The sequence below is a fragment of the Gallus gallus genome, chromosome 2, assembly GCF_016699485.2.
Source record: "Gallus gallus isolate bGalGal1 chromosome 2, bGalGal1.mat.broiler.GRCg7b, whole genome shotgun sequence".
In the NCBI taxonomy this organism is placed as follows: domain Eukaryota; kingdom Metazoa; phylum Chordata; class Aves; order Galliformes; family Phasianidae; genus Gallus; species Gallus gallus.
This window is the reverse complement of record NC_052533.1, coordinates 115,260,272-115,274,181: the sequence shown is the minus strand read 5'-3', so window position 1 is coordinate 115,274,181 and position 13,910 is coordinate 115,260,272. Positions and strand designations below refer to the sequence as shown.

At 42.9% G+C, this 13,910-nt stretch overlaps 1 protein-coding gene across 3 annotated transcripts in view; it reads left to right on the top strand.

Annotated features, from left to right (window-relative positions):
• The first annotated feature begins 355 nt into the window (after positions 1 to 355).
• CPA6 (carboxypeptidase A6) overlaps positions 356 to 13,910 on the top strand; it is an 87,055-nt gene continuing 73,500 nt past the window's right edge. For all 3 annotated transcript variants that reach the window (NM_001396602.1, XM_025147084.3, NM_001006344.2), the window contains exon 1: positions 356 to 524. In NM_001396602.1, the coding sequence (NP_001383531.1) occupies positions 433 to 524 (92 nt within the window). In that variant the 5' untranslated portion in view covers positions 356 to 432. The remainder of the gene's footprint in view (positions 525 to 13,910) is intronic.

The following is a 13,910-nucleotide window of genomic DNA, read 5'->3' as shown; positions in this document are numbered from 1 at the left end:
TTTATTTGGCTCCAGAAGTCTCTCTTCTCCTTCCCACTGCTCCGGCCCGAGGTTCTCGGCAGTGCTGTCATTGGACATCCCGCCTTCTCCCCCCTTCGCAGTGCCTAAGGGTCCCTCTCCACCACCCATGCTAACTCCCGTCACGCTCTTTGCACCGACGCCCAACTCACGGGGAGAGCCCGAGGCACGGCGGGGCTCCTCGCCGCGCACCTGTAGCCGCCGCCCCCCCGCGGCACCCGGGCAGAGCCGTGCCACCCGCTCGCCCCCAGCCCCCGCCCCGTCCCCCTGCCCCGCCGCCGTCCTCCCCCGGCTGCCGACCGGCGGCGACACCTCCGCCCGCCGCGCTCCGCTCCTCCCCGGCCCCCGCCTCCGCGCCGGCTTTGTGCGCGCGGAACGGCGGCCGCCGGGCGGGGAGGGCGCGCTGTCCGCACCATGCCGCTCAGCCCGCGCCCCGCCGCGCTCCTGCCCCTTTGTCTGCTCTGCCTCCAGGCTGCGCTGCCGCCCCGCCGCCCCCGCTACGCCGGGTAAGTGTCCCGCTCCGCACCGCACCGCACCGCCCGGCCCCGCGCGCACCCCGCGGGTGAAGGCTCGCCCTCCAGCTGGCCGCTCCTCGGTGCCGTCGAGCGCGGCGTGCGCCGGAGATGGGTGCTGTGAGGCGTCCGTGCGAGGATGCTACGCGGAAAGACGGACCAAAAAAAAAGTTTGTGTCCTGGTAGAAACTGCCGTTCTGTAGGGGGGAAAAAAATTTAGGGGCTTCGGCGTGCTCAGGAGCGAATGGAGGTTTGTATTTGCCTTTGGGGAGCGTGCTTAGTGGGACTTAAAATCGTGCTTTGAAGAAGCTGAACTTTTTAAAGTGTGTTCGGGTTTAACCCATAAAAAGCCCAGGCAGCACAGGAATTTGGAAAACCTTCCTTCGATTCCATCATGTATTTCAAAGGAGGCTTATTTCTGTCGTTTAAAGCTCAGGTTTGTGTTAGAGAGATGGGACTTAGGAGTACAATGAAAACTGTGATATCGTTGCTCAGCTTTGGTGCGTCCAAAGTGTACACGTTTCCCACCTGGTTTAGAGACCTTCCTTTTAGCAAGTGTTGAATGAGATTGTGTCTGAGGAGATTTATGATGGAGCTAAAAGAGCAGCCACATTGAGGACCATGAGAAGCCAATGGCATCTCCCGACATATGGTATAAAACTCCTTCAAACTGATGAGCAAATCCCTTGGGATAAGCACGCATCGCTGTGAAGGAGGAGCTGTATTCTTTTTACTTAATTAAAGGTGTGTGGATTCCACTACTGCAACAAAGTTTTGGTGCAAACAAACAAACAAATTACCTGAGCTTCATGGACTTGCTAATACCACATGAAGCCATTCCCTCCAGGTCCCTATTTCACGCGGTTGAGCCATCAACAGCTGTCGCCATCTCCATTTGGTTCCCCAGTGCCGGTATGTACCTCTGTGTGGAATCAAACCAGCCACCACAGTCAGGAGCCCACCTGGCCGTGCTGGAAAGGAACAGGACAGAAATGAAACACCACTCCAAAGCCAGGGTCCTGTCAGAAGTCCCGTGTAGCAGCATTTATGTTATCTGTGGAGCCCATTAAAGGGTCATGGGCTCTTTTGTTATTTTTGTTGGTTTTTTTTTTTAAAGTTTGTGTTCATTTCTTTTGCAGATTACATTGAGATGAGTAATAAACTCTCAGTCCTGGACATAACTTCTTCTGAACATTAGTTACATGTTTTGTCCATTGATGGATATCTGAGATGTCAAAATACACACTTTAGTATCCACTACGTTTAAATGAGTTTGCCTGTTTATAATATAGCCTGTTAAAATTGGAAAAGTACGTGTGGGTTCAAGTGATGTATCTCTGCAAATTTCCATGATTCATCTTTTTTTCAATTGAATTCATGAATGTTAACCTTTTTAAAATCATATTCAAGCGTTCGATGAGCTCTGGATGGTGTGAGGGACGCCCACAAACTCCCTTGTTGATCCCTTGTTGATCACTTTGGAGAGTGATAGGACAAGGAGGAATGGCTTTAAAGTGAGACAGGAGAGGTTTGGGTTAGATATTAGGAGGAAGTTTTTCACACAGAGGGTGGTGACACACTGGAACAGGTTGCCCAAGGAGGTTGTGGATGCCCCATCCCTGGAGGCATTCAAGGCCAGGCTGGATGTGGCTCTGGGCAGCCTGGTCTGGTGGTTGGCACATGGCAGGGGGGTTGAAACTCAATGATCATTGTGGTCCTTTTCAACCCAGGCCATTCTGATTCTGTGATCCCTGTTTTTGTAGCCTTCACAAAGAGTCTTGCAGAGAAAAATGAGACTTCCCATCAGTTTCCAGAATTTAGAAAAGCACAACAAAAATCTCTCCTGGGAATAAAAGACCAGAGTTCATTATAAAAACTCTTGGTCAATAGGCAGTTGTAGAAGGGAGATGAGATGTATTTACAAGTCTTGTTGATGACGTGGTCCCATTTGTAACCAGAACAGAATGTGTAGCACATGTGCAAAACAAATTGGAAAAAATAGCCTGATATAACTTTACTGATATTCTCAATTTCTATCATTCTGGCATTCTCTGTGTCAATAAAAATGAAGAAAAATCAGTATGAAGCAGGATGACCCTTCATTTAGAATTTCCGACATCTTGTCCTTCAGAGGCTTCATCAGTGCGGGGTCTTGGGCAGAATCGTTTCATTTCCTCTGTGTGTACAACAGTTCGGTTTCCCCCATGACTGTAAACAGCTGAGCAGTGAGCTCAACAGTAGCATGACTGTAAACAGTCAGCACTACTGAGCCTGCTCATCACCCAAAAGGAAAAAGGAAAAGGTAGGTTCATTTCAAGGAGGGCAATCAGGAGATAAACATAGCTGTCTAATGTTCATCATTAGAGTGTCCCAACCATCTGAATTCTTTCTGTGCTAAGGAGTTTTGTGTCAGAAGCTGTACCGTATAGGAGGAAGTCATAACTATAATTAGGGCAAAAGTATGGAAGAAAAGAACAGAAGTGTTCATGGAAAACACTTCTTATAAACTCAGAGCAGCACTAGGAGGCGCAGAGCGTTATAGTCCTTTAGCTGAGAACTCTGACCTTAAGATGATTGATATTCCATGTGTTTCTCCAGCCTAACTCCTCCAAACTCTGTTCAGAGCAAGCCAGGTATGCCATATGGACACATCTTTGAGTGGATACATTCCAATTACTTTTGGGAAGCCAATGAGTAGTTGAGAAGTCTCAGAAAAAAAGCAGTAAGTGAGGCAGCAGCTCTCATGCCCACTGAGCTCTTGCAAAGACTGAAGCACAAATGTATTTGCCTTCCTAAAGACAAATGCATGTTTGCTGAGTAAACCTGGACACGTTGGTCTCGAAGAGAAACAATTTAGGGAATGGGAGATGCCTCCAAGCTTTGAGTCACTTGAAGGTGATGAATAAAGACCAGTGATTAGTGGTTCCCTCCATCTTTAAGTTACAAGAAGTCGGAGGCATAAAATGAATCTGGTAAGAGTCAGGTTGAAAAGAAGTTTCTTTACCCTACTAGAGTGAGAGTTCCACAATTGCTGAAGGATGTGAAATGTTTACAAGGATTTAAGGGAGCTTGACAGATCCATGGAAGAAAGATCTACTGAGAGTTATGTGGGGTACCCATGAAATGACATCCAGGCCAGGAGATCAGTGAGTGTACACTGGAAGAGTACTTACTGGTAATATCATATGCTTTTGCTTTGTTGCTACTCTTCTTTGGGCCTTCTCACAATTAAGAAGAGCAGGTTACTGAAGCAGACAGATTTCTATTTATTTATTTAGTACCAAATGCAACAATCTTCCAGCTCTTAGGTATTCTATGGAGGAGATGGTTTTCCATAAAAAAGTCAAGATTTCTTAGGGGAAAAGGCACCTTTCTCATTTGTTTTTAGAATTCACTGCTATATTCCTTTTACTCCAGCTCATCTCCCGTCACCCAATAGGTGGTGGCTGGGCATATGTCTTTGTTTCTGCTTAAACAGAAGTGTGAGTCATCTCATTTCCAATAACTGAATGCAGGTAAAGGCTGAAAAAAAAATTGGCCTGTTCCTCTCTTAGGTTTTGACTGGAGATTTTCAGGTTATTTTAAATATTGTATTGAGATGTTAACTCCTCCAAAATGTTAGGCTTATATGTGTTGCAATGCAGCAGATACTACCAATTCTTTTGGTCAGGTAAAGGCTATGACTCATTCTTATTGTGTAACAACTGGGTAAGAAAATCTGGAAGTGAGCTTGGGGTGGATAAAAAACAGAAAAGAGTAACAATATTTTCTCTAAGCCAATGTGTAGCATGCTGCTGATCCTGGAACATCACACTCCAAAAACTGCATAAACCAACTGGTCATGCAGATAATGCTCTCAGATTTGATATCTGTGCTTCAGCAAATTTCAGATATTTTAATGCCCGTTAACATCCCAGCATACCATAGCTAAGCGTCTCTGATCCCACAGTACCTTACGCACAATAGCTAGCAATTGTTCTGTCTCATGGAAAAAAACACATGGGAATGTGATGAAAACTAGCTGCTGAGGGAACTGAGAAGTGGAAAGGAGCTCCTCCTGTACTGTTCCCTACTGCAGATTTTTTCCAAATATTTAAAAAAAGCAAAAGTTCTTCTTTGCTGTGTAATAAATGTTCTTTCCTTCTTCTACTTTGGTCTCCTTTCATAATTCCAAGTTAAAGTAAAATGTCATACACACAACTGGCAAAAAAAAGAAAGCACTTGGAAAGCACACCAGCAGCATTGTATTGTAGTTAACCATATTCTTTTGGATGAAAATCACACATACTTCTTCTCCAGATGATGTCAGGGACCTTCTAAAAGGTGAAAAGCTATGAACACTCCAATATCATGCACAAACAATTTTAAGTATCCTCTTATCAGATAACTAATAATTTGGTAATAAAAACACTAGCAATTGCTAAAAAAGAGCCCAGATCAGTGGAATCCATGAAAACTCAGGCACCTCTATATCCATTCTTGCCCCAAGACCACAACTTTAGTTTTTCTGTTTTCTCATCACCTGATATTCCCCCAGCACATCATCATTTATGTTCTCCTAAAGGAAAAAGAGAATACTGCCAAGGTTTTTTTCCTTTTTTTCCTATAAGACCAGGCATATTAAATCTACCTTTTATAGCCTCCCTACCCTCCTTATTATAAACAAGAAATATGAAGTGTTTCAATTGCTCTTTCTTACCCTTTTTTCCTTTTTTTTTCTAAAACTGATTAGAACAACAGTTCACATCCACATTACACAGGCAAAGTGAAGGCTCCCAGCTCATTATGGTTGTATCTAAACTGATCTCCAGGTTCGTGTGTGCATGTGAACCTGGTCCCATACTCCAGGTCAGGACTTTGGTGGATGATGTTGTGACTCCTGTCATGTGTAGAGAAGAGGAACAGAAAGCCTGAGGAGTAAGAGAAGACGTAAAGAATCAGAACATGGCCACAGAAGTGATCTAAGAGATGGAACACCTCCCCTGTAAGGACAGGGTGAAAGAACTAAAGCTGTTCATCCTGGAGAAGAGAAGGCTCCAGGGGGACCTTTCAGTATCTTACTGGGGGCTGTAGGATAAAAGGAGATGGACTCTTTAACAGTGGGGGTGGTGAGGCACTGGAACAGGTTGCCCAGAGTGGTGGTGGATGCCCCATACCTGGAGACACTCAAAGTCAGGCTGGGTGGGGCTCTGAACAACCTGATGTAGCTGTAGGTGTCCCTGTTCATTGCAGGGGAGTTAGACTAGATGATCTTTAAGGGTCCCCTCCAACTCAAACGATTCTATGATTCTATGGGCAAAAAGGACATAAAGTATGAGGACATTGGCAGAGCTTGCAACCACACTTGGGAGCTTGGAACCTTTCGTAGGTCTCCTACTTTAGATGAAACCTATGGTCTTCTAGCAAGAATGATTCCTGGGGAAGTGTAAGTCCAATTCCAGTCAACACAGTTTCCTCATTTTTAAGAGTGTATATGTTACAAATAGGAATGTAGTATATTATCAAAGAAAATTCACGTTTGACCTTGTGTTTAAGTCCAACAGTTATGTTCTGGGAAAAAAAAATAAGCATAAATTTAAGATGTACTTACACAAAGATACTTATAAAAATACATATCAAAACCATCTACTCAGTCTAATCCATTCAGTTTGAATCCACCTGCTTCTACTGTCTTTTGGAAATAAGGGGATGAAGAAATACAGCTTTTGTTGGAGCTTCTGGTATGAGTTTCAGTGAACCTCATTGCTCCCAACTGTACACCATACTCAAGCCCTTCCATTTGCTGCTGCCATGTGTTCACTCTCCTGGAGACACTCATGGGTTTCTCAAAATGATTCTTAGCCTGGAATGTTTAATACAGGACTTTCAAAAGCACTTAGCCAGGCATAGATACAACAAAAATAATGTACAAACTATTTTTTTTTTTTAATTAAAAAATGAAATCCAAGGTAAGTGAACCACCTACATGAAAGACAGTAAAATTAACTTGCTGTCCTAGAAGGCAAATCAAGGTTCTGGAAGGAAAAAAATATGAAAAAGTGAAGCTAAGGAGCTGCTTTTCTTGAATACATTGCTAACACTTTGCAGGGAACTCTAGTTTAGTACATTATATAGGACTGTTTCCTACACTGCACAATAAACAGGAGCTCAAGGCCTCCTGAAATTCTAAAATCTGTAGAAGTGTGGTCTGTGCATCTGAAACAGCCTTACATGGCCAGCACACCATAGGAAACACTTATTGTTCCATGCAGTTGAAGAGGAATGGCCATCATTAATCATTTCTCACTATCTCCAGAAGGAGATATCATCTCTGTTTCACAGAACTGTCTTTCACTTGTCTTTTCTCCTTAATTTTACCTCTGAATGCATAAAAGAAATTGTACTCCATCTTTCATTGCAAAACATACTATTTAAGGAGATGCATTGTGTGTATAACATTCACACAAGAGTCAAGAAAGTAGTAGAGATTGAGACCATATAGTGGGAGTCTGTTCAGTGGTCTGTAAGCAAACTCTGCTGTGAGTATTCATACAGCATCAAAAACGAGAAGCAGGCAATGTAGTTCACCATTCAGTATTTTTACTGTTCAGGCAGCATGAACAGTAGGAGATGAGGTGAACTTCCCTGCCATTTGACCGTCTACATCAAAAGAAATAAAACAAACTGTAGTGCTACTGTTCCCTGCCCAACTAGCTTACATATTTATGCTATCAGTATTATTTTTCAAGCAGCAATTTTTCAGTGAATCCTGTGCTCTCTGTTCCATTTACAATGATAAGCAGGTCTGGTTGCAAAGTGAGAACTGATAATTATAGCTATACATTAGACTCTTTCCAAAAACCCCACTGCAGACAGATCTCATAGAATTTAACAGGACTTTTGCTGGTCTCGGATTTGCAGAACAGGTCGATAGGCAACAAACTTCTGGAGACAATTCATCTCAATCCTGAATTTTTTTCAGTCCATTTTGACTCTGATTTATGGAATTTGTGTTCACACAATTGAATAAAAAGATGTGGTTCATAGTTTGATATTGGTGTTAGAGCAAAACCTGCATTGATTTTGCTCTCTGATTTGTACTCAGCATATCAGGTCAGAATGATAAAGAGATACAGATTGTAAAGAAGGAATCAGCAGTGAAAATTCTGAAGCAGCTTTCTGTGCCAGGCACCTGAGGGTAGGTGAGCCAAAGTGCTCCGAATTAAAATTCAGAGCAACAAACAGATGAAGACAATATATTCCTTTCTTTCTAAGAATTTCTTAGACTGCCAATTGAAGAGGAGGGCCAAGGACCTTACTGCTTTCTTGTGGAACAGAAAGGCACTGTGCATGACCAAGGAGGAGCAGGGCTGCCCGGCAGCTGGGTGCTGCTCCCAGGGGCTGGCAGAGAGCACAGAGCCACTCCATCTGCCTGCAGCTCTGCTGCCAGGCTGGGTACACTGGGATGCAAGTCCTGGCAGGGCACTCTTCTCCAGGGCACAGTGAGACTCCTGAGTGCATGTATTGAAAGAAAAGACACACATTACAGTTACCAAGCAGTGCTCACAGCTGCATTTGCTGAGGAGGAGATACTCTAGACTGCTTAGATATAGCCATGGCATTACTAGCTGGTTGAGAGATGGGACTGTCCCCCTGTATGCTGTGCTAATGCAGCCTCACCTCGACCACTGGGTACAGGTTTGGGCACCCCAGTACCAAAAAAGACATATAACTATTGGAAAGCATCTGAAGGAGAGCTGCAGAGGCGGGGAAAGGTCTGGAGGGCAATGTGTATGAGGAACAGCTGAGAACTGCTGGTGTGTTCAGCCCAGAGGAGAAGCTGAAAAAAAGTTGCTTATTTTATTTTATTTCATTTCATTTCATTTCATTTCATTTCATTTCATTTCATTTCAGTGTTGCATTTGAATAGTAATTTGTGATTACAGTATCCTACATGTCTGAAAGGCTCAGGTAAGCAGCAGGAATATTGTACGTTTTAAGTACAAGGCAACATAGCACACTTCGCATTTGCATTTGCTTTGAGAGACAGGTGGCACACATGATAAAACTATAAAAGTATTTTGACCATTTCCTTCTTTTTCTTCCAAGGCACTGAAAGTGTTAACTTCACTGAAATAGATGAACAGATGAATCCCTTGAAGTCAGATGTTCGATTAGAAAAGTCAAGTATGGGATAGAACCTTGAAAGAAAGACAGGTCTTGAGGACAGCTGTGAGAAATGAATTTAGCAGGCCTGATGAAAAACTGGTGCCCTTTGATTTATGCGACTGTGCTCCTACTGAGATTATCACCAGATGCTACTCTAAGGCTGCAGGGCGAAGGCGCAGCCAAGCCCCTACACCCACTAAGGGCAGGCTGCTGCCAGAAGAACCAGCTATGCTCCCACTGCTCCAGATGTGCAGTCCCTGCCCCTGTTCTGGCACTGGCACTCCTCTGCCAAAAGCAACCAAATTCCAGGAGCAAAAAGAGCAAAAAAGGCATTCTTCCTCCGTTTTATTTATTTATTAATTATTTTATTTTACCTGGACTGGCTCTCAGCTTGTCAGTCTGTGATCTGGCTGCTGTAGAGCCTCTGGAGTGTTAGCACTGGCCCAAAGTAGTGGCAATTGCTGTTTTTTCTGTGCCCAGCTGGGTTAGGGGGTTCAGACTCCCTGTGATCATATGCACAGGAGAAGGTCCTCTGAACCCAGCTAATTCAAGGTGTGGACTCCAAGAACGCCCTGGTTTTAAGATAGTAGAATGTGGCTTCCAGAACAATTCCAATAGACAGATTTCCCTCTGCACTGTTGTCAGTGGAACAGTCCGAAGTGAGTGTTTAAGAGTGAGTGTTTAACAGTCCCAAGTGAGTGTATACTCATGGAGAGTATAATGGGATGCTTATTTTCAAATAAGCTTCTTCTTAAAAGTGCAACAACTAAATAAGAAGTTAAGCTTTGCACTAGCCATCGTCACATATGATATTTTGAACCAAAGGGCCTTCATCATTCCTTCCTAACCTCTAAGTCTTTTATGTCGCAGTCAAGTCTGACATAATAGTGTCCGCAGAAAAAGAACCTCTGTATTCATTAAACTGGTTAATGTTAGACAAAGTGCAAGTATTCCTCAAAAAAACAAGGCAGACATTTAAATAAGGATTTTTTATTAGGAGCTCTGGCATTTTTGTCACAGTGAGCTTTCAGCGGGGAAATAAACTTCAGGTTCACTTGTGCTGTACAGAAGAGGCAGCCAAGAACATACTCTGCCTAAAATTTGTACCAAATAACAAGAGTCACCATGCAAGCACGCTGCCAAGTCCCAGCTAATAAGCCTCGTGATGCAGCAGCATGAGCTAGCATCTTTGCCGGCAGTACACAGCGTAAGGACATCCTGTGGCACAAGGACACGTCTGTATTCTGCTCCGTTATCAGCAGACTGGATCGTTGGTCCATCTGCCTGTGATAGTGACTATGCAAAAATTAAACGGGACATCTAGTTAATGGAACGTAAAATCTAAGTCATTTGCCTTCTTGTAAAAATCGAACGGTTTCACCTCCAGTCTGCTCAGCTGAGCTCGTTCTATTGTTTTACTAAAAGCAGTTTTAGTGCAGTTTTTAAATCGTGGTCTATTCAGTGAAGCTTCAAAGGAAATCAAAGCACTGGGGTACAAAGGGTAGAAGCTTTCATATTCACTATCCAACAGCATAAAAATAAGTTGGGATATTTTTTGTATTTTCTGAGGCCTAGCCTAGAAGTATAACTGCACCAAAATATGTAATTATTAGGCAGATTTTGAACACTGCTGCAGGAGTTGTTTCTGTTCTGCATGTCATCATGAGGGAGGGCTGTGGTTCTCCCACCACAGCAGCTACAAGTAGTAGGAAGCACAGGAAACCAGGGTTTCTCTGCCGATCTTAGCGTAGGCTATGTGTTGTTCAGAGAAACACCACTAACTCATCGTAGAATGGCTTGGGTTGGAAAGGACCTTAACAGTCACCTTATTTCAAGCCCTCTATCATGGATAGGGTTACCACCCACAAGATCAGACTGCCCACTCAACACCATCAACCCCTATCAGACAGACACCTGAAAAAGGCTCTGATTCGGTCATCCCAAGTGGATGTGGGCAGACTGAAAGCTGATGTGGGTATCTCAGGCTCCAATTTAGTGAGGACGGGCCAAGGAGCTTTAGCATTTATTTCTGTCTATGCTGCATGTAGTTATGAAGCCTTCTATCTAGCCCCACCTGCCAAAAATACACATAAACTAGGAAATAGGTGTCTGGTGAGTTCCTGTGCTTTTGCAGTTCAGAAACAGATTAGTGGGTGTCACAGAGCTGGAGACTTTAGGACCACTGGTGTTCCACTTTGAGATGCAAGACCGCTCTTACATGTACTTAGTTCCTATACTTGTTCTGTGCAGCCCACCTGTGTGTTCTGTTTCCCATGGTCATCCTACCTTCATTGGACCTGTCCTCTCTTTTCCATAAGATAACTGGAACTTCTTCACCATATGATGAATGATGGCAAAGGTAGCCACTGCCTGACCAAAGTACAGAACTGTTTGTAATGATTAGTGCATGTCACACATAGATGGGAAGAAGCTCAAAGCAAGAGAAAGACAAATTAGCTGAAGCCTCTGAAAGAGGATGAAAAAGTGAAGTAAAACTAGTTTCCTACAAGGTAAGGAGTCGGGGAAGACTGCTGCCCAAGGTGAGCAAAGCCTCATGTGTCCCTTCACAAGTGTCATCCGCTCCAGGTGCTATACAAGCTTCCCTGTGGAATCATGGGCAAAAGGGGACAGAGGACCAGGAAATTTGATATTTTACTTCTGTTGAATGAAACCCAGAGGTGAGGAGACCTACAGCCAGAACTGTCCTTCCAATTCACAGGAGAGACAGTGCCATGAAACAGCTCCGAGTAAAGAATTACAGAGGACAACCAATCCACGCCGTGCTCTGTGAAATCTGATCTTTCCGTGTTGTTTTTCTTTAATCCAGAGTCCGTTATCTCTGCTGAAAAAAATGCAGGTGGGCTTTTATGTATGGCAACTGTACCAGGGGTGGTCTTTGAATTAGAAGGCGTTTGCTCACAGAGCCTGCAGCAAGTCATGCCAGTTAAGGGGCTGCAGGCTGCACAGTTATACTCGGAAGAAGAGCACAAGGTACAAAGAGCATCCTCTTGTATGTTTGAAGCTCAGTGAAAAGTGGGAGGTATGAGTAAAGAGAAGCCTAATCTTTAGGAGTATATATTGTGATGTGAGATTACCTGAGGGTAATCAACGTGTTAAAGGTTTATTGTAGTTGTAGAGGATCTAACAGATTTCAGTTATGTTGTTAAAGCTAATTAAAGGTAGTCATAACGATGGAGTAGCTAATAGCTGTGTAATAAAATGCTAAATAATCATTCTATTAAAATATATAAACAACACACACACACACAAAAAAGGACTTTATGCAAGAGGAAACCCCAGAGATCTCACCAGGAGGACCAGGTTCACAGCAGCCAATGGAAAACATAATCATTAGGGTGTATTTAGCAACAAACAGTCCATCTGCCCCACTGGAAAATATTACATTTTCAGGAGAAAAAAAAAAAAAACAACACAAACTTCAGGCAAACAAAGAAGGATTTCTTAAATTAGTCATCGTATAAAGAACATTGCTTCTTACAAGAATAAATAAATGGGTGAGTTTAAGGTAATATATTTAAAGTTATCAAATTACACACTCAGTATTTATTTTTACACTCCATGGCTATAAAATACCAGATGTCATACCATGAAGTAATGTCAGAGGAAGACTGGAATCCATTGAGGAGCAGTCAGATGCTAGCTCTTAGCAGTGAAATCTTACTCATAAAGCAAGTCTGCTTCAAATGTAAGAACAGCAGCCATGCTTCACCGCTTTCAAGACTCAAGACTTGTGTCCCCATAGCCTGTGGGGTTTTGTTCGCTTAAGCTTGGTTATTACTCACATGATGCAGCGAAGGGGGTGTAAAAGCATGTGTGATGGAGTTAAAAAAAGTAACTGTCAGGAGTTATCTTATGGTAGGGACTTACTAAAGGACTTGCTAAAGAGACACTGCCTGTTGGATGTACGTCTTGATGTATGTGTTAGGTCACTCCACTATCTATTTTACAAAAGTAAAATGGTGATACAACAAAAAGGCTTATACTTCATTTCAGATGGAAAACACAGAATTCTGATATAAATGCAAAGTACTGCCTCATATGTTGTACTCTGTCTTGCATAGTGTAAGGTTTTGGGAGCTTATCCATAGCATGTGGCATGCAACTCCATTTTCCATGCAACCTTATGCGAGGATAGCTGGGGACAAAAGTATAACAAGGCAAACATATAACAAGAAAGAAGCTGCAGAAAAATAGAGCCAACAATTTCACAGTTTTGTACAGCTCTGTATTTGTGTGGTGTTACTTCATACGACACATCAAGGGTAGCTCAGTTTGCGCATATGTTCGACATCACAGCTTCATACACTGAAATAATTCTGAATGGAAATTAATTCATTTCATGAATTTATCTCAGTATACAATGCAAAAAAAAAAGCGACACAAATTGTAAATGTATATTCACATGAAAGCACAGAATGTGATTTTAGCTGCGTTTTTTCTTTTAGTTACTAACAGCAAAACTAAACACAGCTGTGTATCTAGGTTCTAATGTTAGTGTTTGGTGGGCATACACTGTCTGTGTTTATTTCCCCCCCAAAAATAGTTTGGTTTATAATTTTGGTAAATCCCACTCCTCTGGGCATAACACAGCAGCCCTCCTTTGTCCTCTTCTAGGACGAAATAGTGAGGCTGGTGTTCAGTATTCATCACAATTTCCAAAACGCTGTTACTACAAGCGTTATATTTCTTCATGCAAAATTTCATCTCAACTTTGTTGTCCATTTCAGTCAAATCGAGCTAAATCCTATTTTGTCACGTTCACAAGAAAAAGAACAAAACTCATCAGAATTACATAGACCAACTGAATCTTTCCCTCTTTCCCTCTCCTCTCTGGTATTTCAGATGGGGAACATTAGACTCTCGCTGTGATACAATCGCTGGGTGTTACAGCAGCAGAAGCAGACTTTAGTGAAAATGCTGCTTTAGGAACAAATCTTGGCAAGTAACAGCTCCCTGATGGATATAGCATTTGGCATCAAATGCTATTCACGTGATATCGAATGTTATTTCACAGAAGGCCTATGCACAGAGTTTCTCAGTTGTCATTTTCAAAGGACTTTTCCTTTTGCTGGCTGTGCAGGTGCCAAGCTGCGATTACACCCTGCTGTGTTAAAGCCAGCTCCTCTCCTTCCTACCTATCTCTGTTCTTATCCGCCTCCTTTACTTCACTGTCCTCATACACTGTTGCAGACAGCATGCAGAACAGTTTTT